At 37.0% G+C, this 27,503-nt stretch overlaps 1 protein-coding gene across 4 annotated transcripts in view; it reads right to left on the bottom strand.

Annotated features, from left to right (window-relative positions):
* Positions 1–27,503, bottom strand: part of SLAIN2 (SLAIN motif family member 2) — an 85,374-nt gene that overhangs the window by 11,142 nt on the left and 46,729 nt on the right. Inside the window, exons 4-7 of one of the 4 annotated variants that reach the window (XM_005666635.4) lie at positions 26,870–27,031; positions 22,946–23,305; positions 22,129–22,266; positions 13,379–13,456 (exon numbers count right to left, since the gene is read on the bottom strand). In XM_005666635.4, coding sequence (XP_005666692.1) covers positions 13,379–13,456; positions 22,129–22,266; positions 22,946–23,305; positions 26,870–27,031 — 738 coding nt within the window. Of the gene's footprint in view, positions 1–13,378; positions 13,457–19,354; positions 20,395–21,778; positions 22,267–22,945; positions 23,306–26,869; positions 27,032–27,503 lie in introns of those variants that run through there. The other 3 variants (XR_014812423.1, XR_014812424.1, XM_003356917.6) reach the window with 3 other exon arrangements.

Below are 27,503 nucleotides of genomic sequence, written 5' to 3'. Positions count from 1 at the left end.
AAAACAACTATAATAGAAAAAATAAAAATATTAAAAAAATTAAAAAAGAAGAAAGAAAACTCTGAAACATGGAGAGAAGAAGACTGACAGTCAAGGAACTCTGACACCTGAAGGATGATATGGCAATGAATTCCCAGGATTTTATATGGCATCACATATCTCAGATTAAAGCCGAAGAAGCTAGCGACCTAGAATGGCCTTTGGGTATGAGAGACCAAAAAACAGTCTGCTCTCTTTCTAGCCAAAGGACTAGGAGAGAAAACTTTTGCATTATAACTACCCTGCTCTAGCCAAACATCACAGAAAAATGTGTGGCACTCCTCTCGCCCAGGCTAGCAAAGGCCAGTGTAGAGCCTGGACCTTTGGAGGCTTATAACAAGGCCCACAAACACCTTCTCCAGGGAGGTGAGAGAAAGGGCAGTAAAAAGGTGCTCTTTTCCCTCCTCTTGAGTTGGTGTCAGAGGAGCCCTAATGGAGAGTTAGGACTTTCATGTTGCCTACTGGTAACAAGAGTACCCCCATCATCCTTGGAGTGGAGATGTTTTGGGGGCCAGAATTCCTACCTCTACCCAGATGGTTCTTCCCCCTTGGGTGTCAACAGGGACTGGCTTCTATTCCCACCTAGTAGTAATGAAATGCCCCTGCCCCGAATTCCTGAGTGCTGTCAGAGAGAGACATATAAAAGGATATAAAAGGTAGACTTAAATAAAACCTAGCCTCTCATAACCCTAAAGTGTCCAGATTTCAATAAAAAAAAATCCCAATTCATCATGACAAGAACCAGGAAGATCTTAAGCTGACTAAAAAAGATAATCAAGAGATATCAACAACAAGATGACAGAGATGTTAGAATTACCTGACAAAGATTTTAAAGCAGGTATCATAAAATTGCTTGGAGTAATTTTGCACACTTAAAATATGCAAAAATAGAAACTCTTGGCAAATAAATAGAAGTCATAAAAGAAATGAGAATCAAATATACATTTTAAAACTGAAAAAATGCATTAACCAAAATAAAAAACTTGGTGGATGAGCTCAACAGCAGAATGGAGAGGAAAGAGAGGGAAAAACAAAATTGGTGAACTACAAGATAGAACAACAACAAAAAAAATCACCCAATCTAAACAGCACAGAGAAAGACTGGGGGAAAAAAAAGAAAAAAGAAAGAGAGCTTTCAGAGACCTGTGGAACTACAAGAAAAGATCTAACATTTGCATGTCACTGGAGTACTGAGAGGAAAGGACGAAGAGAAGACAAAATTCTTGTCCTTAACAAAAAGTTAGACAAACATTTTGTCCTCTCTTTGGGGGAAAACTTCCCATGTTTGGCAAAGGACATAAAACCTACAGATTCGAAAAACCAAGAGAACACCAAACTAGAAAAACCCAAAGCAATTCAAGGCAAGACACATCACAGTCAAACTTCTGAAAACTAAACACAAGGAAAAACCTTGAAATGAGATTAAGAAATAACACCTAAGCTATAGAGGAAAATGAATTCTAACAATGGATTTCTCATCGTTGCCCATAGAGGCTGAAAAGTAGCACAATATTTTTCAAGAGTTGAAGGAAAAAGAAATGTCACTTTAGACTCTCTATATCCAGGGAAAATATCTTGCAAGAATTAAGGGAAAAGCAAGACATTTCTGACAGAACTAAGACAATTTGTGGCCAGCAGACCTACCCTACCCCCAAAACAGCTAAACAACTTCTGTAAACAGAAAGAAAATGATAAAAAGATGGGACCCTGGAATATCAAAAATATCTACTTGAACCCTTCCATTTTACAGAAAAGGAACATTTCTTTCCTTCCTTCCTTTTTTTTTTTTTTTGCTTTTTAGCGCCGAACCCACGGCACATAGAAGTTCCCAGGCTAGGGGTCAAATCAGAGCTACAGCTGCCGACCCGACATCATAGCCACAGCAATGCAGGATCCAAGTCGCATCTTTGACCTACATCACAGCTCACAGCAACACCGGATCTTTAACCAACTGAGCGAGGCCAAGGATCGAACCCACAGCCTCATGGTTACTAGTCGGATTTGTTTCCGCTGTGCCACAACAGGGACTCGGAGAAGGAAAATTTCCACAACCACAAGGATCAATTGAGCAAATGAACGGGAAAGTCAGGACTTGAATCCAAGTGTCTCAATTTACTGAGAACCTAAAGAAAAACACCTCTGAGAGTGTATAAATTAAAATGTACACTAATTTGTACACTTTAAAAGGATGGATTTTAAAACAGGACAGGGGAATAAAAGCAAGAATTCAGAAAGTTACCATATTTCTGAATAGTTCCCTAAAACAACAGGAAGAGGGAGCACTAGAGCCATAAATTAGAAAATCTTAAAACTCCCTTTCTTTTTCTTTGCTTTATTTTTTTTTTTTTTATTGCTTTTTAGGGCTGCACCTGTGGCATATGGAAGTTTCCGGGCTAGGGGTCGAATCAGAGCTGCATCTGCCAGCCTTTGCCACAGCTATGGCAACACCAGATTCAAGCTGCATCTGAAACCTAAACTGCAACTTGCAGCAATGCCGGATCTTTAACCCATTGATAGAGGTCAGGGAGCAAACCACATCCTCATGGATACCAATCAGGTTCTTAACCCACTGTGCCACAATGGGAACTCCCAGAACTCCATTTCTAAATGTTTAAAAAAAACCAATTTCACAGAAAAATGAGCAAAAAAGAGAACAAATCCCACACAGCTGTAAGAAAAGAGGAGTAAGAAATGGAATAATATTTCTACTAATGGCGAAAATTTGCTAAAAACTGTCTAGCATGCACACACACAAAAAGATGAAAATTATAAGAACATAACCAGAATGAAAAACACTCAAAAGTGAGGTAAAGGAACAGAGAAAAGAATCAGACATAAAGTCACTTCAAAATGAAGTCTAATACAGAGTTACCATACACAATAAACATTGTTTTAAGAAAACAATGAAAAGAAACTTTTATAGAACAAGAAGAAATTAAGAAAGATGAAGAGGATTCAAGTGAAGGCAACAAATATAGAAGAAAGGCAAAGAACATCAACATGTGTATAAGAGACCCCACAAAAAAAGAAAACCAAAGCAAAAGAACACAATACTAAAAACTGTAATTCAAAAGAACTTGTCTAAAATTTTTGAAACTTTGCAGCTTCAAACTGAACATGCCACAATCTGGGGGCAATCAACTCATAACGACTACTTGAAAGAAGAAAACCTCCTTTGGACATCCAGACAAAAAGACCAAGTGACTGTAACAAGAACGACTCTTTATTGTTGACAAAAACAGAGTAATGGGAGTCCCTGCTGTGGCACAGCAGGTTCAGCAGTGTCTCTGGGGCACTGGGATGCAAGTTTGATCCCTGGCCTGGCACAGTGGTTTAGGCATCCAGTGCTGCCAAGCTGTGGCACGGGTCACAACTGTGGCTTGCATATGATCCCTGGCCCAGGAACTCCATATGCTGTGGGGCAGCCCCCCCCCCCAAAAAAAGGGAATAATATGTTTAAGATACTCAAGGAAAAAAATGTGAGCCAAACATTTCATATCTAGCTAATGACTTTCAAACATAAAAACAGCAGACAGGGGAGTTCCCATTGTGGCTCAGTGGTAAAGAACCCAATTAGTATCCCTGAGGATGTGGGTTCAATCCCTGGCCTCGCTCAGTGGCTTAAAGATCTGGTGTTGCCATAAGCTGTGGTGTAGGTTGCAGACGTGGCTTGGATCCAGTGTTGCTTTGGCTGTGGCTTAGGCCAGCAGCTGCAGCTCCAAATTGACCTCTAGCCTGGAAACTTCCACATGCTGCACGTGTCACCCTAAAAATCAAACAACAACAACAACAGCAACAACAAAACCCAAAAACCCAGCAGACAAACTGTCATCAATATGTAAAAATTGAGGGAAGGGATATTGTTCCCCTAACTCCTCCTTAAGGAATTTACTACAGAATAAGATTCGACCAAGAAAATAACTGGTGATACAATAACAGACTGGTGATAAGCATCAAAAACTATTTAAATGCAGAATTAAGATTAAATGAGGCATAAAGGACAGCATGTAATAGTTATTTATGGAAAAAGTTTCATAAACTGATTTTAAGTAACCATATTTTATAGTATTATGCTAATGTTATTCCCAAAAGACTCTGTGTATAACACGGGATAAAACAAATTATTACGAGTTCCTGTTGTGGTGCAGTGGAAAGGAATCTATCATCCATGAGGATGACTATTATACATGAGGACGCAGGATTGATCCTGGGCCTTGCTCAGTGGGTTAAGGATCCAGCATTGCCGTAAGCTGTGGTGTAGGTTGCAGACATGACTCGGATCTGGCGCGGCTGTGGCTGGCAGCTGTAGCTCTGACTCAACCCCTAGCCTAGGAACTAACATACGCTGCAGGTGCGGCCCTAAAAAACAAAAAACAAATTATTAAATGATAGTCTAATTCTATGCGTTGATGATAGGATTAAGACAGATTTAAGTTAGAAGTTAAATAATTACCCTCAAGCCCTGAATTTGAATAGGAAGTATCAGCATGAACCCATTAAGGCATTCAATCTTAAAAAAATACACATATACAAGTCTACACATACAAAGTTCTAGTAACTGAAAAGACCTAGAAACAATGACCGAAGAGCATAACTGAAAACTCAGACTTTGGTTCTGAAATTCCATTTACTACCAAAATAAACCATGACCTTTTGGAGAAATGACTAAACCTGGGTCTGTGACAAAAAAATGCGTAAGATAAGCCAATCTATCACTTATTATTAGTGCATTATCAAAGACTACTAGGGTTGTGTCAAAAAGACTTGAAAGTCAATTTGAAGAAGCTTCTACTAAAGTTGAGAAAATGCCCAGACTAGATCAAAACACGTAAAAGTATGTTTAAATCTCTAAATTTATAATTATATATGATATATATAACAATATATAATAAACACACACATATTTAAGAAAAACATTGGTCACTTTTGAAGGATACTAGATCACCAGTTTCTTATTTTATATACTGGTAAATAAAGGGAAAAAACAAGCACTGAAATAAAATTTCACTGCTGGGTAACCAAAGAATAAGGAAAAATTTCTCTTTATACAAGCTCCCCCCACCCCCATTTTTTTAGAGTAGTCAGCTGGCTAGTTAGCTCAGTTGGTTAGAGCGTGGTACTGAAAAATTTTATTGGTGTTTAGTTGATTTACAGCGTTAGTTTCAGATGTACAGCACAGTGAATCAGTTACACATATATCCATTATTTTTTCCCATATAGGTTATTACAGAACATTGAATAGACCTTCTTGTGCTATATGGTAGGTCCTTATTAATTATCTATTTTATATACAATAGTGTGTATATGTTACTTCCATCTTCCCAATTTATCCCTCCTGTCCATGGTTTCCTCTATGATAAGCCTAAATTTGATTTTGAAAATAAGTTTGTTTTATAAAAGTTCTTTTGTATCATTTTAAAAATCAGATTCCACATGTAAGTGTTACCATATATTTGTCTTTCTCTATCTGACTTCACTTAGTATAATCTCTAGGTCCATCCATGCTGCTGCAAATGGCATTATTTATTATTTTAAAAATTATTTTTTATTAAAGCATAGCTGATTTACAACATTGTGTCAATTTCTGCTGCACAGCAAAGTGAACCAGTCACACACACACATTCTCATGTTATCTTCCATCATGTTCTATCACAAGAGACTGGATATAATTTCCAGGCTATACAGCAGGACCTCTTTGCTAATCCTTTCTAAATGTAATGGTTTGCATCTACTAACCCCAAACTCCCAGTACATCCCACTTCTTCCCCCTCAGCTACCAAAAGTCTGTTCTTTATGTCTGTGAGTTTGTTTCTGTTCTATAAATAGGTTCATCTGTGCCACATTTTAACTTCCACATATAAGTGATATCATGTGGTATTTGTCTTTCTTTTTCTGACTTACTTCACTTAGTACGAGAATCTCTAGTTGCACCCATGCTGCTGCAAATGGCATTATGTTGTTCTTTTTTAAGGCCAAGTAATATTCCATTGTATGTATGTACCACATCTTAATCCATTCTCTGTCAATGGACACTTAGGTTGCTTCCATGTCTTGGCTATTGTAAATAGTGCTGTAATGAAATTGGGGTACATTTATATTTTCAAATTATGGTTTTCTCTGGATATGCCTGGGAGTGGGATTGCTGGATCATATGGTAGTTCCAAATTCAGGGGTTTTTGTGTTTGTTTTTTGGCCTCCCCCACAGCATTTAGAGTTCCTAGGCCAGGGATAAGATCCAAGCCACAGCTGCGACCTATGCTGCAGCTCTGGCAACAGTGAATCTTTGACCCATTGTGCTGGGCCAGGAATCAAACCTGTGTCCCAGTGCTCCAGAGACACTGATGATCCTGTTGCACCACTACAGGAACTCCTACATTTAGCTTTTTAAGGAACCTCCACAGTGGTTGCACCAATTTATATTCCCACCAACAGTGCGGGAGGGTTCCCTTTTCTCCACACCCTCTCCAGCATTTATTTTTTTATATACAAGGTTTTTGATAATGAAAGAATGTTAGAATTGAAATAACCTAATTCTGCAGTACCTAATAAAGATACAGGCATTACATGCCAATGACTGCTAACATCACATAAAAGAGGCAACCCAACTTTATGCACCTTTGGTTAAAGTACCACCACCTATGAAGTAGTCTTGCCAAAACAACAAAATGGAATCAAATTAAGCATGTAGACAACCACCAATTTACAGGAAACACAGAGGAACCTGATAAATGACACCATGAGAAATCCAGTCTGCGAGAACATCTATAGGACAAGTGATACAGTAGTTTCTTCAAACAAACAATGGGGGAGAGGGGATAAAAGAGTTGGAGGAAAATTACAAATTAAGAGAAACTTAAAAAGACATATATTGAGGCAAAACTATACATTCACTTCTCAGAAGAAAAAATATTATACAGAGAAGGAAGCGACTGCTATAAAATCTGGGGAGTTCTGTGGTTAAGGATCCAGCTATTCTTGGGGGAGGGGGGTCAAGACACAATTGGGTTTGGAAGCGGGTGGTATAGAGCATCTAGGGTAGTTAAGTTCTAACCTCCAGTTACCAATGGTGGTTATAAGACGATTGCCTTATAAGAATTCATTAAGCTTTCTATGTACTACATCATTTTCTGAATTTGTATTTTAGATATGTAATTTGTATTTTATACATATATATGTATAAAATGTGTATATACACATTCCTATATATGTGTGTGTGTGTGTGTGTGTATATATATATGTATATATATATATGCACACATACACACTTTTTTTGGTCTTTTTAGGGCTGCATCTGCAGCATATGGGAGTTCCCAGGCCAGGGGTCAAATCAGAGCTGTAGCTGCTGGCCCATGAAAGAGCCATAGCAACTCTGGATCTGAGCCATGTCTGTGACCTACATACAGCTCCCAGCAACACTGGATCCTTTAACCCACTGAGTGAGGCCAGGGATCGAACCTGCATCCTTACAGATACCAGCTGGGTTCGTTACCTGAACCACAACAAAACTCCTGTATTGTGTTTTTAAATAACAAAGATTAAAAAAACAGATTTATAAATTAGAAATCCTTTTAAATTTATTAATCCTTAACTTCTTAGATAAATGCACTAGAGCTTATAAAAGAACAAGTCAAAAAGTTCTATAATCTCAGGGTTCCCTGATGGCTCAGTGGGTAAAAGATCACGTGTTGTCACTGCTGTGGCACGGGTTCGATCCTTGGCCCAGGAACTTCCCCAAGCTGTGGGTGTGGCAAAAAAAAAAGTCCTATGATCTCAAGACATGGAAATACCTTAACAAGGTTAACATATAAATTGAGGCAAAGGATATAAGAAGTGCGCTAAGTTATAGTTTTATTACTGTAAAAAAAAAAGTTTTCTCTAATGATTGCAGCATTTTGTCTTATCTATAAATTTAGGGGCTAGGGAGGAAAAAAAATATGAAGTCAGCTAGAATCAGGTGATCTTCTAAGCGGACAGAATGTTAAAGGTCTTTAACATTCTAAAATGTAGTCAGTATTTAATCAGGAAAATCAAGGCACAAGTTTCAGAGAAAATTTTGATCTAGGACTTGCTCAGCAAATGAAATAAACAGATGCAGTCATGATTTAACTAAAGAGGAAAAAAGAATCTTAGAAAATCATAAAAGCCTTAACAAGTCTAAATTTAAATAAAATCTATCTCATTAATCATTCCAAAAAGAGCATGAAATGGTCTAACAGAAATTTATGTGTTTGGAGGGAGTCCCAAGAACAGCCTGCATGCTTTCTCCTTTCTTATTCTCTCAAATTTCACATAATAAAGTCATAGGAGAGAGAGCAATTCCCCATAGTTGTATCTAAAAACTGTATATGGCAGAGCCTGGCTTTGATCACAACTATAATAGAGGAAAAAGTAGAGGAGCTACAACAAAGGAAAAAAAGAGGAAAGGATATATAATGCATTTATAATAATCAACAAATACTTGTTAGTTGATAGAAAGGGAACAAAAGAAATTTTAAACTCTGGATCAAGGGAATGACAAAATTCCTGGGCTCTATATATTTAATTCATATTAATAAATCCTCTAATAAACATTGCTTGTCTCACCTTAAATATCTTCTCTTACCTTGACATATAGTGAATTAAAGCAATATTAGACCACCAACATCACCAACTTCTCCTTAGTTGCTTCTTTCCTTCTAAATAGAGATATATTTCTACATTTAAATTTCTCCTGATCTCTGCATTCAGTTTTCTTTTCTTTTCTTTTTTTTTTTTTTTTGTCTTTTGTTCTTTTAGGGCTGTATCTGTGGCATATGGAGGTTCCCAGGTTAGGGGTCTAATCGGAGCTGTAGCCGCCGGCCTACACCACAGCCACAGCAAAGCCAGATCCGAGCCTCATCTGCAACCTATACTACAGCTCATGGCAACGCCGGATCCTTAATCCACTGAGCAAGGCCAGGGATCGAACCCACAACCTTGTGGTTCCTAGTTAGATTCATTTCCGCTGCACCACGACGGGAACTCCTGCATTCACTTTTCTAATAAGTCTTCATTTTCTTCCCCTGACTTGGTGAGGTCTCTACCCTGTTTATTTCTACTTCCCCAAGTTCCCAACAACTGGGAATAAATAAAATACACTTTTATCAAAGCAGCTTAAGCAGTTATTTTCTATTAAGTCTTAAAAACATACAATAAAATTCTTTTCCTCAAAGAGAAAAATGGGCTGAAGAAGCACAAAAACTTTGCAAGAAGAAAATGCAAAGAGGTTGTGTTCTTCTGCTTTTCTTAAGTTACTCGTATTACTGTGTTCATTTAGGAATGTTTATGGTGTGTTTTTTGTGTCAGGGAACAGTTTTACTTTCCTTCTCATCTTCAAACTCCAGTTAGGATCCAAGTGACCATTTTTTTCAACAGTCAAACCATCTTCTTCCTCTTGCCTCTATAAGCCCTTAAAGTAAGTACATAAGCTTTCTAGGAAATGTTATGGGCTTATCCCCAGGATGAGGGACAAGCGATTTATTATGACAACCTACTATCTAGCCCATGTTTCTCTACCGGACAGGCTTAATATAAAAAGACAGCCATGAACATGTGGTGTCTGAATCCTGTCTGCTTCATGTCCTGTAAGGACAGAGAATCATAGTTCAATGCAGACCTCTTTCTCTCAAAGTCTAGATAGTAGGGGAAATTAGAAAATCCATTGTGGTCTTTTTTGTTTGGCCATGACCTTGGCATGTGAAAATTCCTGGACCAGGGATCCAACCGTAGCCACAGCAGTAACCTGAACCACAGCAGTGACAACACCAAATTCTTTACCACTAGGGCAGCAGGGAACTCCTCCATTTTGGTCTTGGCTCTAAGAGGACTCTCCAATTCAGCTTTATCAGTAATTAAACTAGTATTTTAATCCTATCATATACTATCCATTTTTCAATTGGTTCAGAACTTGTAATGTAAAATGATAATTACTAAGCCATAATACCAACTGGAAAATATGGGAGTCCAGATTAAGAAAACTAAGAGATTAAACAAAATGGGACAAAAAACCAAATTCACACAGACACAAACTTCTCTCCCTTTAAGATGTCAACTATACAGATAGAGGTACCAAGAATTATGATTCTGGGTTTTCCTATCATCTTATCATGGAGGGTAGGCAGTTTAGTAGCTCAGAGTCATAAAAATAATGTAACCTCCATGTAAGCAATGTCCTGTAACCTCCATAAAAATAATGTAATGTAGGCAAAAAAAAAAAAAAGAAAAAAAAAAAAGAAAGCCAGAAGGCATGATCTTCTCAATCTAATAAAGAGTATCATAAAATCTTTTAATTAGAAATTTTTAATTATTTAAACCTACTTAACCACCTCCTAAAATTATTAAGCACCTTACAGAATACAAAAAGTAAAATTTATATAAATTTAAAATTCTCTTTTTAAAAATTATCCTTTACCTTGCTATAGACACTAAATACTTTTATGGTTATCTTTTTTCACCCACCTCCTACCTCTAGAAATACTCAGAAATGTCTGGAAGCCTCAAAAAGGAAGCCTAAGGCCTTCTAGTAATTTCTTTAAATTATTTTCTCTCTATAATGATCCTTTTTTATTAAGTCATCTCCTTTTCAGAAGAACATAATCTATCCAGTCTACTATTTCTCACTGTGGCACCACAAGACATTTCTATTGGAAGCCTATGATCAACTTCTGACATCCAAAACACAAAAATCCACACATTCTACTTTTCTATTTGACTGTTTCGTTTTCTTTGGATTCTGTCATCTAAAACTATTCCCTTAAACTACCAAATCACTGCTAAAACATCTGCATTAATGCATTTGCTAAAATATCTATTTCGGAGTTCCCGTCGTGGCGCAGCAGAAGCGAATCCGACTAGAAACCGTGGAGTTGCGGGTTCGATCCCTGGCCTCAGTGGGTTAAGGATCCGGTGTTGCTGTGAGCTGTGTAGGTTGAAGACACGGCTCAGATCTGGCGTTGCTGTGGCTCTGGCATAGGCTGGTGGCTACAGCTCCGATTAGACCTGTAGCCTGGGAACTTCCATATGCCGCAGTTGCAGCCCTGAAAAGACAAAAGACAAAAATAAATAAATAAAAATATCTATTTCAGTACTTTTTTTTTTTTTTTTTTTTTTGTTGTTGTTGTTGTTGCTATTTCTTTGGGCCGCTCCTGCGGCATATGGAGGTTCCCAGGCTAGAGGTCCAATCGGAGCTGTAGCCACCGGCCTACGCCAGAGCCACAGCAACTCAAGTTCCGAGCCGCGTCTGCAACCTACACCACAGCTCACGGCAACGCCGGATCGTTAACCCACTGAGCAAGGGCAGGGACCGAACCCGCAACCTCATGGTTCCTAGTCGGATTCGTTAACCACTGCGCCACGACGGGAACTCCCTATTTCAGTACTTTTTTAAACCATATTAACCAAACCCTTTTTTTTCCTTCAAATAATCAAATCTCAAAACTCACTGTTCTCCAAGGAAGATATACAGATAACCAACAAGCACATGAAAAAATGCTCAACATCTCTGATTATAAGAGAAATGCAAATCAAAACTACCATGAGATACCACCTCACACCAGTCAGAATGGCCATCATTAGTAAGTCCACAAATAACAACTGCTAGAGGGATTGTGGAGTAAAGGGAACCCTCCTGCACTGTGGTTGGGAATGTAAGCTGGTATAGCCACTATGAAGAACAGTTTGGAGATACCTTAGAAATCTATACACAGAACTACCATATGACCCAGCAATCCCACTCTTGGGCATATATCTGGACAAAACTTTCCTTGAAAAAGACACATGCACTCGCATGTTCACTGCAGCACTAATAGCCAAGACATGGAAATAACCCAAATGTTTGTCGACAGATGATGGATTAGGAAGAAGTGGTATATATACACAACAGAATACTACTCAGCCATAAAAAAGAACGACATAATGCCATTTACAGCAACATGGATGGAACTAGAGACTCTCATACTGAGTGAAATAAGTCAGAAATACAAAGGATATCAGTTATAACTGGAGTCTAATATACAGCACAAACGAACATTTCCATAGAAAAGAAAATCATGGATTGGAGGATAGACTTGTGGCTGCCTGGGGGGAGAGGCAGGGAGTGGGAGGGATCGGGAGCTTGGGGTTATCGGATGCAACTTGGAATGGATTTACAATGAGATCCTACTGAGTAGCATTGAGAACTATGTCTAGATACTTATATCACAATAGAACAAAGGGTGGAAAAAAAATGTATACATGTAAGTGTAACTTGGTCCCCATGCTGTACAGCCGGGGGAAAAAAAAAATCTCAAAACGCCTCTTTCCACATAATGCCCTTTAGTGCTTTTTTCTTATATATCTTTGTTATTTATTGAGTTTGGAAGCTAGCAGGAAATCTACAAGTCCTGGATAGCGGAAATATTTTTCCTTATCATTTGTATGTATTCTGTCCCATTTCCTCTGAGGCTTCTATTCTTTTTTCTTTTTTTAGGGCTGCACCTGTGACATATGCAAGTTCTCAGGCTATGGTTTGAATCAGAGCTGTAGCTGCCAGCCTCAACTACAGCCACAGGAACACCAGATCCAAGCTGTATCTGTGACTTATGCCTCAACCTACAGTAACACCAAATTCTTAACTCACTGAACCAGAGATTGAATCTGCATCCTCAAGGACACTATGTCAGGTTCTTAACCTGCTAAGCCACAATGGGAACTCCTATTCATTCTTATTACTGCTGGTCTATCCAATCCCACAGTGTTTGTCCCAATTCTACTTCTTTTTGGCTGCCCATATATTCAATCTCTGGAAACAATATGACAGCTTTGGTGTCCAACCTTTACATATTTTTTTCAACTGTCAGTTCTTATGAAAGTCCCTACTCCATAAATATTCCAAACATCAATTAACCGCAACACCGATTTAATGTCAATCAATTTCTCAAGTGAAAACATTCCTATTTCATCTTAGAGATAACTAAAGCTAAAAACCAAAGTCTCAAGAAAAAATATTACATACAGAATGTCTAGCATTTGGTAGCTTTTATTAGTTTATTTAACAAGTTAAAGCAGTAACTTTCAGTTTTAGGTTAGTAAGAAAAATGATAAATTCTCTAATATTAAATGCCACATATTATTTATTCCTTTCAGAATTGAAATCCAATACATACCTCTGTAGAAAATGAGTTTCTTCTGGATTTATCCAAGTAATGGAAAATGAATCCACACTGTTTTATTATTATTAAAAAAAAAATTCCCTGAAGACATCACTGACTCAGTATGCCAAAAGGTTAAATAACTAACTTGAGCATTTGCTGAAATTTAAAACTTAGTAAGAGGTTGTAGTTACCTCTTTTTGTAGATGAAGTTTGAAGCAACTGTTTGGCTTTGAGGGAAGTACGAGGCAAATTTTTCAGCCTTTGCGAAGCTGTTGAAAAATAAGGAACTGTAATATTTGCCTGAAAGGACAAGATAAAGGCTATAGCTTGCGTAAACTTGAATATTTTAATACAAATGAAAACTTTATCAAGGAACAGATAAGGTGAAAATACATTAGAATCCTAGAAGCAGAGGAATCTTAAAGTGATGCTTAGTGCATTAAGTTGGAAAAGAAAGGGAATGGAACTCAGTGCAAAGTGCATACTTTCAGAAATCATTTCTTACAGATGAGAAAAGCTACAGTATGTAAACTAATCAAATATCAAAGAGAAAACAAACCACCAGCAAACATGCTACAAGATGCAAAGAATACAAAGCTAATAAGTAAAAGTGATGAACACAAGCACACAGTACAGAAAAAAAAAAATGTAGTACTTGTTCAGTGCAAAAAAGCAGACTTTGGCAAAGCAGTTATTGTTAGATGAATTGCTCTAACATGATATAGTAGTCCCCATACTCAAAAAGGAGAAGAAAACTCAGAATCAGGCAGGTCCTCAAGAAGTCACAATCTAGTGGCTTTAATATGTCTAACATCATCTTGCTAGAGAATGCAACTAATTGCACTTTAGACTTTGAGTAGCAGCGCATCTGGGCTGTGCACATATGCATATGGGGTATGATCAGTAATGAGTTCTAAGCTTTCTTCAAAACTCCTAATCTATTAACTGCAATGACACTCTCAAAACTGGTATGCAAGCAGCAGTTCTGAGCCATCCAGAGTTAAAGCTCACTATGGCTCCAATGAACTGATGAGTTCCGCACCAACCAGTACAGTCACCTATTTAAGTCATTCTAAAATGTCATTCTACTGTCTTGAAAGTTGGACTTCATATACCTCTAGGATATGTTCCCCCTCCACCACCAAAAAAGAAATCTCAGAACCATCAATCTAGCCAGAATTTAAAAAACAATTGGGTTGATAAATGAATTACTTGATTTATCACCAAAAAGAGTTAATGAGAATTTCTCTTTCCCTCTATTGATTGACTACCTGATGGTAAACATTTTAAGTATCAAATGTATTTGATTTCAAATTCTAGAGCACTCTACACATTACTACAGCTAAATAATATTATATACCCATTTAGATTAACTATATTGTAGGCAGACTAGCCAAAAATTCTCCAAGCCTAAAAAAACCCCCAATTTTATAATGTATTACCTCATATCTATCTCACAGAAATACAGGATGCTAGAATATAACTGAATATTCTTCATTTGCATATTTATTAACATATGTTTTCTATTATTGATATTTTTGGCCATTCACTCACTCATTCATTCCTACTTTCTTTCATTCTTTCAAAAGTTGAGTAGTATCTACTTTATTCCAGGTACTGTTTCAGGAATAATGGATTCTGTAACCAACTAGCTAGACCAAGTTCCTACTTTCATGGAACTAAGATTCTACAGAAGGGGAAACAGACAATAAACAATGAGTAAAATACATGGCCTGCCAGATGGTAACAGCTGCTAAGAAGAAAATTAAGTAGGAAAGGGGGACAAGAAGTAGGAGATTTAAGTTGTGATTATAAATAAGGTGATCAGGAAATATTTCCCTGAGATGACATCTGCCCAAAGATCTGAAGGAAGAGAGGCAGTGGGCCATGTAGAATAGGGAATGCATCCTAGACAGAAGGAAAAGCAGTGATAAGGATGTGAGGTAGGAGTATGCCTAGAATATCTTAAGAACAGAAATTAGGCCACTGTAATTAGAGTGGAGTAAATGAAGGCAAAATAACCAACTAACTGTATATACACTGGCAATCCACTATATCTATTAACCATTAAATTTTTTTAAACACAAGTTTAATATAAAATATCACCTATAATCAACTGTTCTGGAACGATCTTATTTAAATTCATCACTACAATGACTCCAATAGACCTTATATCTATCCCTCAAGTTTCATAAATGATGATGTTACAAGAACAGCATCTGTGGACAAGTGAAAACTACATAGTAATCAAAGAGTCAGACTGCAAATAGGATAGACAGATACTCTAAATTTGCCTAATACAGACAAAATGATCTTCATAAGATACAACATATAGAGTTTCCCAAATAAGAAAACTAAATTTTTATCTGAATTATCAATCTTTTAAAATTAAAAATTTTTTTAAAATTTTAAACTTTTTGGCTGCACCCACAGCATACAGTAGTTCCTGGCCCAGAAATCGAACCCCCACCTCAGCAGTGATCCAAACTGCTGCAGAGAAAACACCAGATCCTTAACCCATAAATTATCAATCTTAATTTGATCAGTTTTCTAATGACAAAATCACTTCTTTTTTTTTTTTTTTTTTTGTCTTTTTGCTATTTCTTGGGCCGCTCCCGCGGCATATGGAGGTTCCCAGGCTAGGGGTCGAATTGGAGCTGTAGCCACCGGCCTACGCCAGAGCCACAGCAATGCGGGATCCGAGCCGCGTCCGCAACCTACACCACAGCTCACGGCAACACCGGATCGTTAACCCACTGGCCAGGGCAGGGACCGAACCAGCAACCTCATGGTTCCTAGTCGGATTCGTTAACCACTGCGCCATGACGGGAACTCCAAAATCACTTCTTAAATAATAAATCTGTAGTAGTCAAACTGAAGGTCTCCAAACCCTTCTAGAACTTTAATCCATTCTCCACATTGCTACCAGACTGAATTTCTTTTTTTTTTTAAAGAAATAACTATCTTTTATTTATTTATTTATTTTGTCTTTTTGCTATTTCTTTGGGCCGCTCCTGCGGCATATGGAGGTTCCCAGGCTAGTGGTCGAATCGGAGCTGTAGCCACCGGCCTACGCCAGAGCCACAGCAACACGGGATCCGAGCCGCGTCTGCAACCTACACCACAGCTCACGGCAACTCTGGATCGTTAACCCACTGGCCAGGGCAGGGACCGAACCCGCAACCTCATGGTTCCTAGTCGGATTCATTAACCACTGCGCCACGATGGGAACTCCCTGAATTTCTTAAGAAGTAATCCTGCCTATGATGGTTCACCATGCTTACGGGATGAAATCCAAACTCCTTAATATGGTATTTAAAAATTCCCATAATCCACCCCCCACCTAATTCTCTCATCTTTGGTCCCCGCACCCACCTAACTACCCTGTGACCTATACTTTAGTTAAATAAAACCACTATAATTAGGGTGCCATTCTTAAGACTTTGTAACTGATCCCATTGTTGGGAAAAACTATACTTCCTTTCCTCATCTGACAACTCCTCCAGAGCTGGCTGAGATACCCTTCAATATACCTTTCTTGAAAACCTCTTCATACTCCAAGCATTAACTCTCCTGTTTTCACATCATGCTACTGAGGGGCATGAGCTGTGTCATTCACATTTATGTCCCCAGTGCTTAGAATATAACAAACCCCATCAAATACCTGTTAAAATAATTAAGAAACACATAAGAGACCGACTGCCGGATGAAATCCAGAAATTTAAATATTCAAGATCCTCCCCAGTTGAGGTCTGATTCAGTGGTTCTCTAACTTAAATACGCCCCAGAGTTAGCTGATACATTTCTAAGAAAATAGTTCCTGGTCCCCATCCCAGATGTATTCAATCAAAATTTCCGGAAGCAAAGGCCAGAAAAAACTACATTTATAAAATTTCTTTGTTATAACTGACTCAACATTATCGTATTACTTCTCCTTAAACCAAAGTTGAAGTAATTGCACTCATTCTTAGATTAGCCCATTACAGAGATTTATCATAACTTAATTTATTCCAGTTTACATTTCATGATTATGTAAAATTCAAGTGTGACCTTTTAGTGTTTTGGTTACAACTGAAATCTGGATGAGAATTCCTTCCTCCTGGGCTTAAGTGCAGTCTGGCTGCAAATAAACTGACAACTGCCTTGTACACTCCCTCTTCAGTGAGAGGCCTAGAGTAGAACACTAATCCTATACATCTCTTCTCTGAGAGTATACTCTGTATCCTATGTGAAAATATTCTTCCACTTAGTTAAATGCAAGCAAATGGATAAATGTTACACTGACCTATTTTACTCTTCCGTGGTAATTCACAAAGTATTTATAGTTTACTCTCAAGTCATGTTCCAATAGAATCATCTAAGGATATTTTCCAAGATGCCTACTCATTTGCAGTTAGATCAGCATGATGTAATCCAAACAATTACTGGGAAGAAATCAGGAGACTCAGGGAGGAGAAATTTGGCTTAGTTTTGGCACTTTTCTAGTTATAGGACATTGCACCTATAAGTTATGTGGATCTCTGCTCCTCTCTATAAAAATTAAACATAGGGTGTTGTGAGGTTCAAATGAGATAATACATGTGAAAGAAAACATTTAAAAATACTAACTTGGAGTTCCCATCGTGCCTCAGCGGAAACAAATCTGACTAGCAGCCATGAGGACTCTGGCTCAATCCCTGGCCTTGCTCAGTGGGTTAAGGATCCCGTGTTGCTGTGAGCTGTGGTGTAGGTCGCAGATATGGCTTGGATCTGGTGTTGCTGTGGCCGTGATGTAGGCCAGCAGCTACAGCTCCAATTCCACCCCTAGCCTGGGAACTTCCATTTGCCGTGTGTGAGAACCTAAAAATAAAAAAAAATAAAAAAAAAAAAAAAAACTAACTAAAGTTTGAGTGTTATTACTTTTATTTAACCAGTAGATTGTCTTGAATTTTTCTCCCTTCCTTTTCCTTATTTCTGAACCAGTAATTCCTTTATTTTTCTGGAAACTGAATTTTCTACCAAACCTGTGCTTTAGTTATCTTAGAAAGCAATGCACTAGACTTTTGAAAACTCTGTCCCTGACAAACATTCCTTCCTTTTTAACTGGAGAAACTGGGAAAATCACATATATCTATGATTTCTGCTCTGGTTTTCTTAAACTTTTTAAGTTACATTTTTTCAAATATAAAAGTGAAAAATTGGTAACAGCTATCAAAATGAGAATATATTAGAACTCTCATAGTGTTCATATTTGAATGCCAGCATCCACAATAATGCAGCCATAGCAAATAAGCATATAAAAATAGTAATTGGCATAGTGACAAGGCAAAAGAAGTGGCCCCTTAAGTGGAAATAACAGCAACCTTGCAAAGTTAAGTTCATGCAAACCAGCAAGTAAGAATCAAAGCTTTACCACTTAAGAGCTGAAAAAGTACTTAAAAGTAAACAAAATGCAGCAAATATATAAACTGGTTTATACAAAATATTAAAATGCTAGTTCACATACAGAACATAAAACTTGCCATACATAATTATCTACCAAAATAAAAGGGCAATTATGAAAACAGTATATCTATATGCACATTAATTAAAAGAACATGTATATGTACATTATGTATCAAAGATAAATATAAAATTTTAGGAAAAATAGGTAACATTTTGCTTCATAATATATAAACTCTAAACAAAAAGTTTAAATATGTTTATAAAATAAACTTTATTAAGTTTTAAACCTAATATTCTGGATTTACTACTTTCCAAATACATTTTTGTGAATAATGTACACTAAACTAAATATTTGTGACCTTTTCATCAAAAATAAGGTTCACTAGAGCTACAAATATAAAAATAAACAAGTAAATGCAATTTTTAAAAAAGACAATACTTTTTCTCCTGTCTATACATTATACAAATATTGAAATATAACCATTACGAAACTATATATTTTCCACTTAAAAGTAAATTAGTGATTAGACTCTCATTGTTTCTTTATATATTTTCCTAAATTATCAACTTCTGGGGGAGGAAAAATAATTCACCTACGGAGAAAAAAAGTCTAGAGAATCAGCAGGTGATTATACAATGGTAATTATAGTACTAGAGAAAACAAGTAATTATCATAAAGTTTAAGATACGGTCAATACATTTTCCTATTACTAACATTTTTATCCTAGGTTTTCAACCTGTTCTTTTCTTTTTTTTGTGAAGAATTATTTTTCATTTCCATACTGCTTTGAGATTTTAGAATAGTTTAAATGAATAAAGAGCATGTACAAAGGCCTAAGAGGACAGCCCTGAGTAAACAGTTGGTACTGAGAAAAATGGAATGAGGTAAAAAGGATATAGCTATAGCTGGTTTCATCCAAGTACTGGGAAGCTGTCTGGAGATATATTATGTAAAGTTTTGAGAATTTAACAATTCAAACTAAGTATTAAAGCACCTCTGGAAAGCCAAGTATGAATGGTGTTTTGGATTATCTGTGCGTAGGCTGTAAAACTGTAGCTTATAATATTCATGAGTTTTGTTATTTAATCTTAGTGACATAAAATTTTCTTTTCTATTGTATTAGAATGATATTTAATATTGTGGACTACTCTTCCCAAGGGGGAAGAAAACCCTAGAAACAACATAGTCTTAAATCAAATCAACTTAATTTGCAGGCTTAAAGGTACAAAACCTATCGCTCACTACTTCAGGGCTAATTAAGAGTTTTAAACTACATCTTCATTTTCATTATTCAAGTTTTGTGAATCCCTATTCATATGAGTATCATAATGGTACTCTTAAACACACAGTTCACAAGACCTAGAATACTAAATTTAAAATTCAATTTGGTGCAAAAACATGTTTTTGCATGTATCTATCTAAAGAAATGAAATCTCCAGGTAACGATTTTCCCCAGGGCCTTAAATTTTTAGAGTTTATCTTAGAAAAAGGCAAATGATATTTCTGTATAATTTTTCTATTTTAGTACTAAACCACTGACGTGATAAATCTTTCTAAGTGGAATTTGGCTTTCAAGCAGGATCAACGTGTGTTTGAATCCCAACTTGCTACTTACAAGCTATATAGTATGATCATTGATAAGTTATATAACCTTTCAAAACCTCAATTTCCACAGCATATGCAAGTTCCCAGGCTCAGGGTCAAATTGCAGCTACTGCTGCCAGCCTACACCACAGCCACAGCAACACCAAATCCAGGCAGCATCTGCGACCTACACCACAGCTCATAGCAATGCTCGATCCCCGACCCACTAAGCAAGGCCAGGGGTTGAACCCACATTCTCATGGATACTAGTCGGATTCGTTTCTGCTGCACCATAACAAGAACTCCCCGGTCTACAGATTTTTGAGCCACTGAGTAACAGCAGCTTAACACAAAGTCAGCTACACATAAGGGAGCCAAAGAAGAGTATAAGGGAATTTGAAAAGTGTTGAAATGCTTTTCAAAGTTGTGTTACTCAATAAACAAGTTATAAATGAACAGTCAATAACTTCATGTTTGTATCACTTCTTCCTCATGGCTTTGAGGAAACAGAGGAACACATCACTGTGACCATTTTAACCACTGACAGTAAATATGCTATACAGGAACTGAATGCATCAGACTACAAAACTGATGTGAACTGTGCGACAGAAGGCACGCATATTAAGCCTTTCTAAGACGGCAGAAATAACTCTGATGGCTTGTTCAAAATTAGTTTGACTGCATGCTCATATCTATCCTAGATAATAAGCAATACTTTTGGGGAAGTGCTCAATTCCTTTTTAATCACTTTGTACAGTAAAGTACAAAGCGCCTACCTATTCCCACATCACTTCTTGGCTCAGTTTGGCCACTCTGTCTTAGAAGTTCCTTCTGCATGATTCTCTCTGGTCTTTGTTTATGTTGCATACATCTCCTTAGTTCAATAGTCTCAACCCTTCCTTCCCACTGTTACCTTCAGCTTTAAAAAAAAAACAAATAAAATTCTACATTTGCTGGAGTATTTATTTCATTAAGAAATGAAATAAATGCCTTTAATGTGCTAGGATTTTTTATAGGATCATTATTTTCTTATTAATATTCTACTGATTTTTTTTTTTAAATTTAAGTACAGCTGATTTACGATGTTGTGTTAATTTCTCCTATACAGCAAAGTGACTCAGTTATACATATATACATGTATAATGTATAAGATATACAATACATATATATGTATACACACTTTTAAAAAAAATATTTCTTTCCATGATGGTTTATCAGAGGACACTGAATATAGTTCTCTGTGCTATACAGTAGGAATCTTTTGTTTACCCCCTCTATGTATAATACCTTATATCTGCTAACCCCAAAATGCTGCTTGGGTTTTAAGTGGTCTGTTTCAGGACTATTTCTCCCCCAAATTCTGTCATTTTTAATGTGCAGTACTGCAGATTATGAGGTTTTTAAGGCATATATATTTAAATATTAGACAGCTAGAACTTGTTTATTTTAAAATTCTAGAGAAGGCTTTCCTGTTGTGGCTCAGCAGTCATGAACCCAACTAATATGAGGATGTGAGTTTGATCCCTGGCCTCGCTCAGTGGGTTAAGGATCCAGCATTGACATGAGCTGTGGTGTAGGTCACAGATGTGGCTTGGATCCTGTGTTGCTATGGCTGTGGCATAGGCTGGCAGGCGCAGCTCTGATTCGACCCCTGGACTGGGAACTTGCATATGCTGCATGTGCGGCCCTAAAAAGCAAAAAAAAGTAAAAATAAAAAAATAAAATTCTAGAGAGACCACTGTTTCATACAGAAGTAAAGCAGTGAAACAACTGTGTATTTTATAAGGACAAATTTTATATTTTAATATAGCTATGAATATCTTATATTAACTAATAATCACAACATTTTACTACAGTTTAATATAGCTATTCAACACAAAATTAAATAATTTTCATTTTTCTTTAAATAACTGATACATGAAAGATACTTACTGGCTGAAGCCTGAGGTTGCATGCGAGGTATTCCTCCATTTGGCACTTGAAAATTTGAGTCACTTCTGCTGCTTTTCACTGAGTCAACTTGTGTATTAGATGTCCGGGATAGGTTTGGAAGACTGCGTCTTAGTTTTTCTATGACAACAGAATTTTAATTAAAAAAAAAATCAAAACATTCTTTCAGATGGAGAAAGAATTAAAATATTAACATTCAAAAGTCAAATTCTCTAAGTGTTCTGCATATTTTAAAAGAGCTAACAGGAAGTACATGTCTTATTAAAAAAAAAAACAACTCAATACAGATTCTATAAATGAGGAGAACCTTTAAAAAGAACCATAGGTGTTCCTGTTGTGGCTCAGCAGGTTACGAACCCAACTAGTGTCCATGATGATGCCGGTTCAATTCCTGGCCTCCCTCATAGGTTAGGGATATGGCGTTGCTGTATAGGTCTAGCTTTGATCTGATGTTGCTGTGGCTGTGGGACAGGCCGGCAGCTACAGCTCCGATGTGACCCCTAGCCTGGGAACTTCTGTATGCCGTGGGTGCGGCCCTACAAAAAGAAATAAAAAAAGAATCATAAATTATTTAAATCAAAATCTATACACAGATCACTTTACAAATGTAACAAAGCAAAGCTAACATAATCGAGTACAATTAAATTTACTTTCTCCTTTACTTTTGAACTGACTCAGTATTACTAAAACTCAGTATTACTAAATTCCTGATCTACATATCTGAAATACAAAACCTTGGTTAAAAAATTTTTTTATATTGAAATATGAAGAACAACTTTCTTCCAGACATTAGAGTTACCTTCGTTTTTAACATTGGTTGTCTGTAAATCTGTGGGGTGGCCTTGAAGTGAAAGGCGAGGTTGCTGTAAGCGGCTAATCATAGGTTGTGGGGACACTCGACTATATTCTATTCCCCGAGCAGGAGATCGAGAACGAGGTGAATTTCGGGGTGACTGCTTAGGTGAGGGTCGAGGTGAATTGCGTGGTGATGGTGAAAACCTGTTAACAGCAGGGTATACTGCATGATGCATATTGTCATCTTCATCATCTAAACTTTGTGCATCAAGTTCTTGATCACTAAAAGTACCCCGTCTTGTAGAATTGCAAGATGAACCAGAACTGCGCCGAGACGTGGTGGCTGCATATTCTTGCCGGAGACCTGATAATAATGAACGTGTTATTTTATTTCTTTAGTTATATTTTTAAACATTTAAGTATTTTTAAGGTTTAAAAGCAAAAGATTATCACTGAGAAATTCAAATAGGATATAAAGTAAAAGGAAAACCCCCTTTATCTTGGACCTCCCCACAGATAAAGATGCATACATCACAGCTAAAAGGCTTTTTTTTGGTTGTGTCCCTTAAATAACAGCATGTGGAAGTCCCTGGGCCAGGGATCAAACCTGAGCCACAGCAGTGACAACGCTGGATCCTTAACTTGCTCTGCTGAACCACCAGGGAACTCCCTAAAAGGCTATTTTTAAATTGCATTAAATTCATACGTGTCTGCCCAATTTCAACATTTCTTCTTGAATCCAAAATTTATATTAAAAATAGAACCATTAGTTTAAAAATATTTCCACTCCAAAAGACAATAACCTAAATTTGAGATTACTATTAAAGGTAAACTGGAGGAAAACAACTGCTGTCCAACAGGGTAAAGACTAAAACAGTGAGGATCTACATGGGAAAAGAATCTGAAAAAGAATGGATGTGTGCACATGTATGACGTGAATTTCTTTGTTGTAGAGTAGAAATTTTCACAACATTGTAAATAAACTATACTTCAATAAAACTTTTAAAAATGAGAGAAAAAAAGAATAAAGCAGTGAGTAAATTAACTCCTTGAATACTAAAGTCCTTGGATTAATCTTACGAAGATAATAAAGGAAACTTCTATTCCACTCAGGAATTCAATACTTGGGAACAAACATGATTTCAGTTGCTTTATAACCCAAGAGACTTCAAAAAAAAGGCTTACATTATAAGCCATCAAGTAAGAATTTTCAAAGGCGTCCCTTATTTATCTTGATACCTCCAGAAACACCCAAGCAACCTTAGGAGCCCTTCAAACAGTATAAAAACTTCCAGAATGGGAAAAAAAAAAAATGTTGATACATATTCAATGAGGAAAAAAATTACAACTGAAAAAGTACAGAATATAGATAATATTTTGAGGAACTCCTGCCAACTATTGGAAGTTTAATGACAGTGGTATAAGGTTCCCAAAGTAGTGGATGAGAATCATACCACGGTATCTGTAAAACTACAGATTCCTTGGCCCATCTAGCCCTTCAGTCAGGTTTGGGGAGCACTGTAGTAAATGACAAGTTACTTAGTATCGCGATACAGCAAACATGGCCCTAAGTCACCCAGTGAGAAGAGCACTGTTTTAGAAAAGAAAAATCTGGATCCTGCTGCAGGCTCTCCACTAACGAGGGGATCTTAGGGAAGTCACGTCTATCATGAGGCTGTGTTTGACATCTTAGAAATGAGGACTTCTTTGGGAGTCCTCATTGTGTCTCAGTAGGTTAGAAACCTGACATAGTGTCCATGAGGATGTGGGTTCGATCCCTGGCCATGCTCTGTGGGTTAACGATTCAGCGTTGCTGCAAGGTGTAGCAGAGGTCACAGATGTAGCTCAGATTCTGCAATGTCATTGCTGTGGCGTAAGCCTGCAGCTGTAGTCCTAACCTGGGAACTTCCATATGCCATAGGTGTGGCCCTACAAAGAAAAAAAAAAAAAAAAGAAGGAAGGAAAGAAATGAGTTCTCTTGTGGTGCAGCAGTTTAAGGATCCGGTGCTGTCACTGCAGCAGCTCAGGTTGCTGCTGTGGTGTCTGATCCCTGGCCTGGGAACTTCCGCATGCTGTGGGTGTGCCCCCCTCCCCCCAAGAAAATTGAGGGGGCTTAACTAGGCAATAGTTCAAATCTGTTACTCTCCATTTTTGCTATCAAAAAAACTGGAGAAACAACATTGTAAAAAGGAAAATCATTCTCTTAAAAAAAAAAAAACTGGTGTTTTCAAGGAGGTATCACATTTTTAGCATCTTTTTTTTTTTAATTTGTCAGGAAAAGAAATATGTGTGTATGTGGATGGCTTAAAAAGGATTACTGAAATAAGGCTAAAATTTCTATTATGTTACCAGCACACAATATGAAAACTACAGCACATAGCTAGTTAATTTCCAACAAAATACCACAGTCTAAAAAGTCAGGGTTAAAAGAAGTGAATGAGTTTACTCAAAGTGATAATTAGGCAGCATACTTTATTCTTTTTTCATATCCATAACAATAACTAGCCTCTCACTAGCTGACAATGCCGTACTTCCTATGAGGAGTTATCTGCACGAAGTTATAGAAGAAAACGGTAACATGTTAGTTTTTAGGGCTAAAGACAAAATAAGCACCAAGCCCTTCTATCTTTCTAAGGGAAGCTGTGTGAAAATGGGAAATAAATTAGCAGAGTAAGAAACATTCTGTAACTTCTTAATGTTATAGTTAGATAAGACTTACTACATATTTAATTTTAAAAAGAGCCTAAACAGACAATTTTTCAACTCAATTATAGCACTGCTCCATTACCTCAGTCAACTGTCAAAATTCTAAAATCTGTGCTTAAGGATCTTTTCATTGTAAAGATAAAAGGGATCATTTTTTTTTCTTCTTTTTTTGGCCACATCCTTAGCATGTGGAAGTTACCAGGCCAGGCATCGAATCTGAGCTGCAGCTGCAACCAACTGCATATCTGTGGCAACGTTAGATCTTTAACTCACTGTGCCAGGCCCAGACCACAGAGACAATGCCAGATCCGTAATCCTCTGCACCCAAGTGGGAACTCCTAAAAATTCCCATTTTTAGAGAGACTGCTTCCTTCACGTTAAGCCTATGGCATTTTACAATAAAATGTACAGGCAAAAATAATACTATCACCATTATCTCACATTCTGAAGAGAGCCAGGGCACTGATGAGCCCTTGAAATAGCATGAAAAAATTTGTGCATATGCGTATTTTGTGAATGACAGGGGACAGCACTTTTATCAGATTCTCAAAGGTATCTGTGACCCAAAAAGTTACAAGGACCACTTCGCAAAGCATACCACATGCTTTATTTATGTCACAATTTCAATTTTCTCGTAAAGGTCCTTTATATAGACTATACCATACATTTTAAGAAAGATGATATTCGCCCCAAGGAGAAAAAAGTGGTTTTGGGGGTGTGTGAAAAATCTTAGCTATTGTAATAGTTTGTGCCTGTTACAGTGCACAAAGAGATATATAGAGCATATATCATCTGTGGTATTAAAATTTAATGGGAGTGGGGGTAGGTAAAAAGGAAGAAAATGTCTAGATAGGCTCCTTAGGAGGGCAATAATGAAGGAACAATTGAGAAACCCTGGTCTACACTCAGGAAAGAGAGAGCACTAGAGTAATGATTACAGTAGTGAGTTACGGTGCAGAGTAACATGGAGCGTATGATCACCAGTCACGGAAGCATAGCATCATAGCCTGCTTTTCTTTGCTCCTCACACAGCAAACTGCTCTACATAAAATGGACCGTAAAAACAAGTTAATGCACAAACCAGTCCACATGTTAAATAAGCCTCTGAAATTTCAACATTTCTACTCTTACATTACTATTCAACAACACTGTTTAAGACATATTTAATAACCACAACAAAATTATGCAGTAAAGACATGAACTTTAACAATTAAATACTTACTTTCTTCTTGCATCCGAGCTAGAATCTGCACATCAGTTACATCATTTAGCTTATAATTGGATCCAATTGAATCTTCATCTAATTCTGAAGCACTTAACTCACTGTCTATAGAGGACTGAGGACTGAGTGGAGGATTTCTGTCTGATGAACTTTTCAAATTACCTTAAAAAAATAATTCAAACTTTGGTGAAACAAAACTGAATAAACACTGTTGCAATTAACTTGATATTACAGCTTTAGATTCAGTTCATTGTTTTTTTTTTTAATGACTTTTATTTTTTTCCATCATAGCTGGTTTACAGTGTTGTCAATTTTCTATTGTACAATAAGGTGACCCAGTCACACATACATATATACATTCTTTTTCTCACATTATCATGTTCCATCATAAGTGACTAGTTAGAGTTCCCAGTGCTATACAGCAAAATCCCACTGCTTATCCATTCCAAAGGCAATAACTCAGCCTCTTGGCTAAGATCAAGTGTAGTATTGGTTCATGTTATTCTGCCTTTTCTGTTCATAAAATTCCCAAATATTGAAATTAAAACTTGACTTGATTAAGAATAAAGAGAGCTAAAGAAACTCCTTCGTCATATACAATGACAAATACAAAACACGTTTTTTTCTATCTATA

The sequence above is a fragment of the Sus scrofa genome, chromosome 8 (genome assembly GCF_054392235.1).
Source record: "Sus scrofa isolate SSC_HxYL_T2T_F1_AM1 chromosome 8, Sscrofa_HxYL_maternal_Yorkshire_Landrace_v2.0, whole genome shotgun sequence".
NCBI lineage: Eukaryota > Metazoa > Chordata > Mammalia > Artiodactyla > Suidae > Sus > Sus scrofa.
Note: the sequence above shows the minus strand (reverse complement) of the source record. Positions and strands in the feature narration are given on the sequence as shown.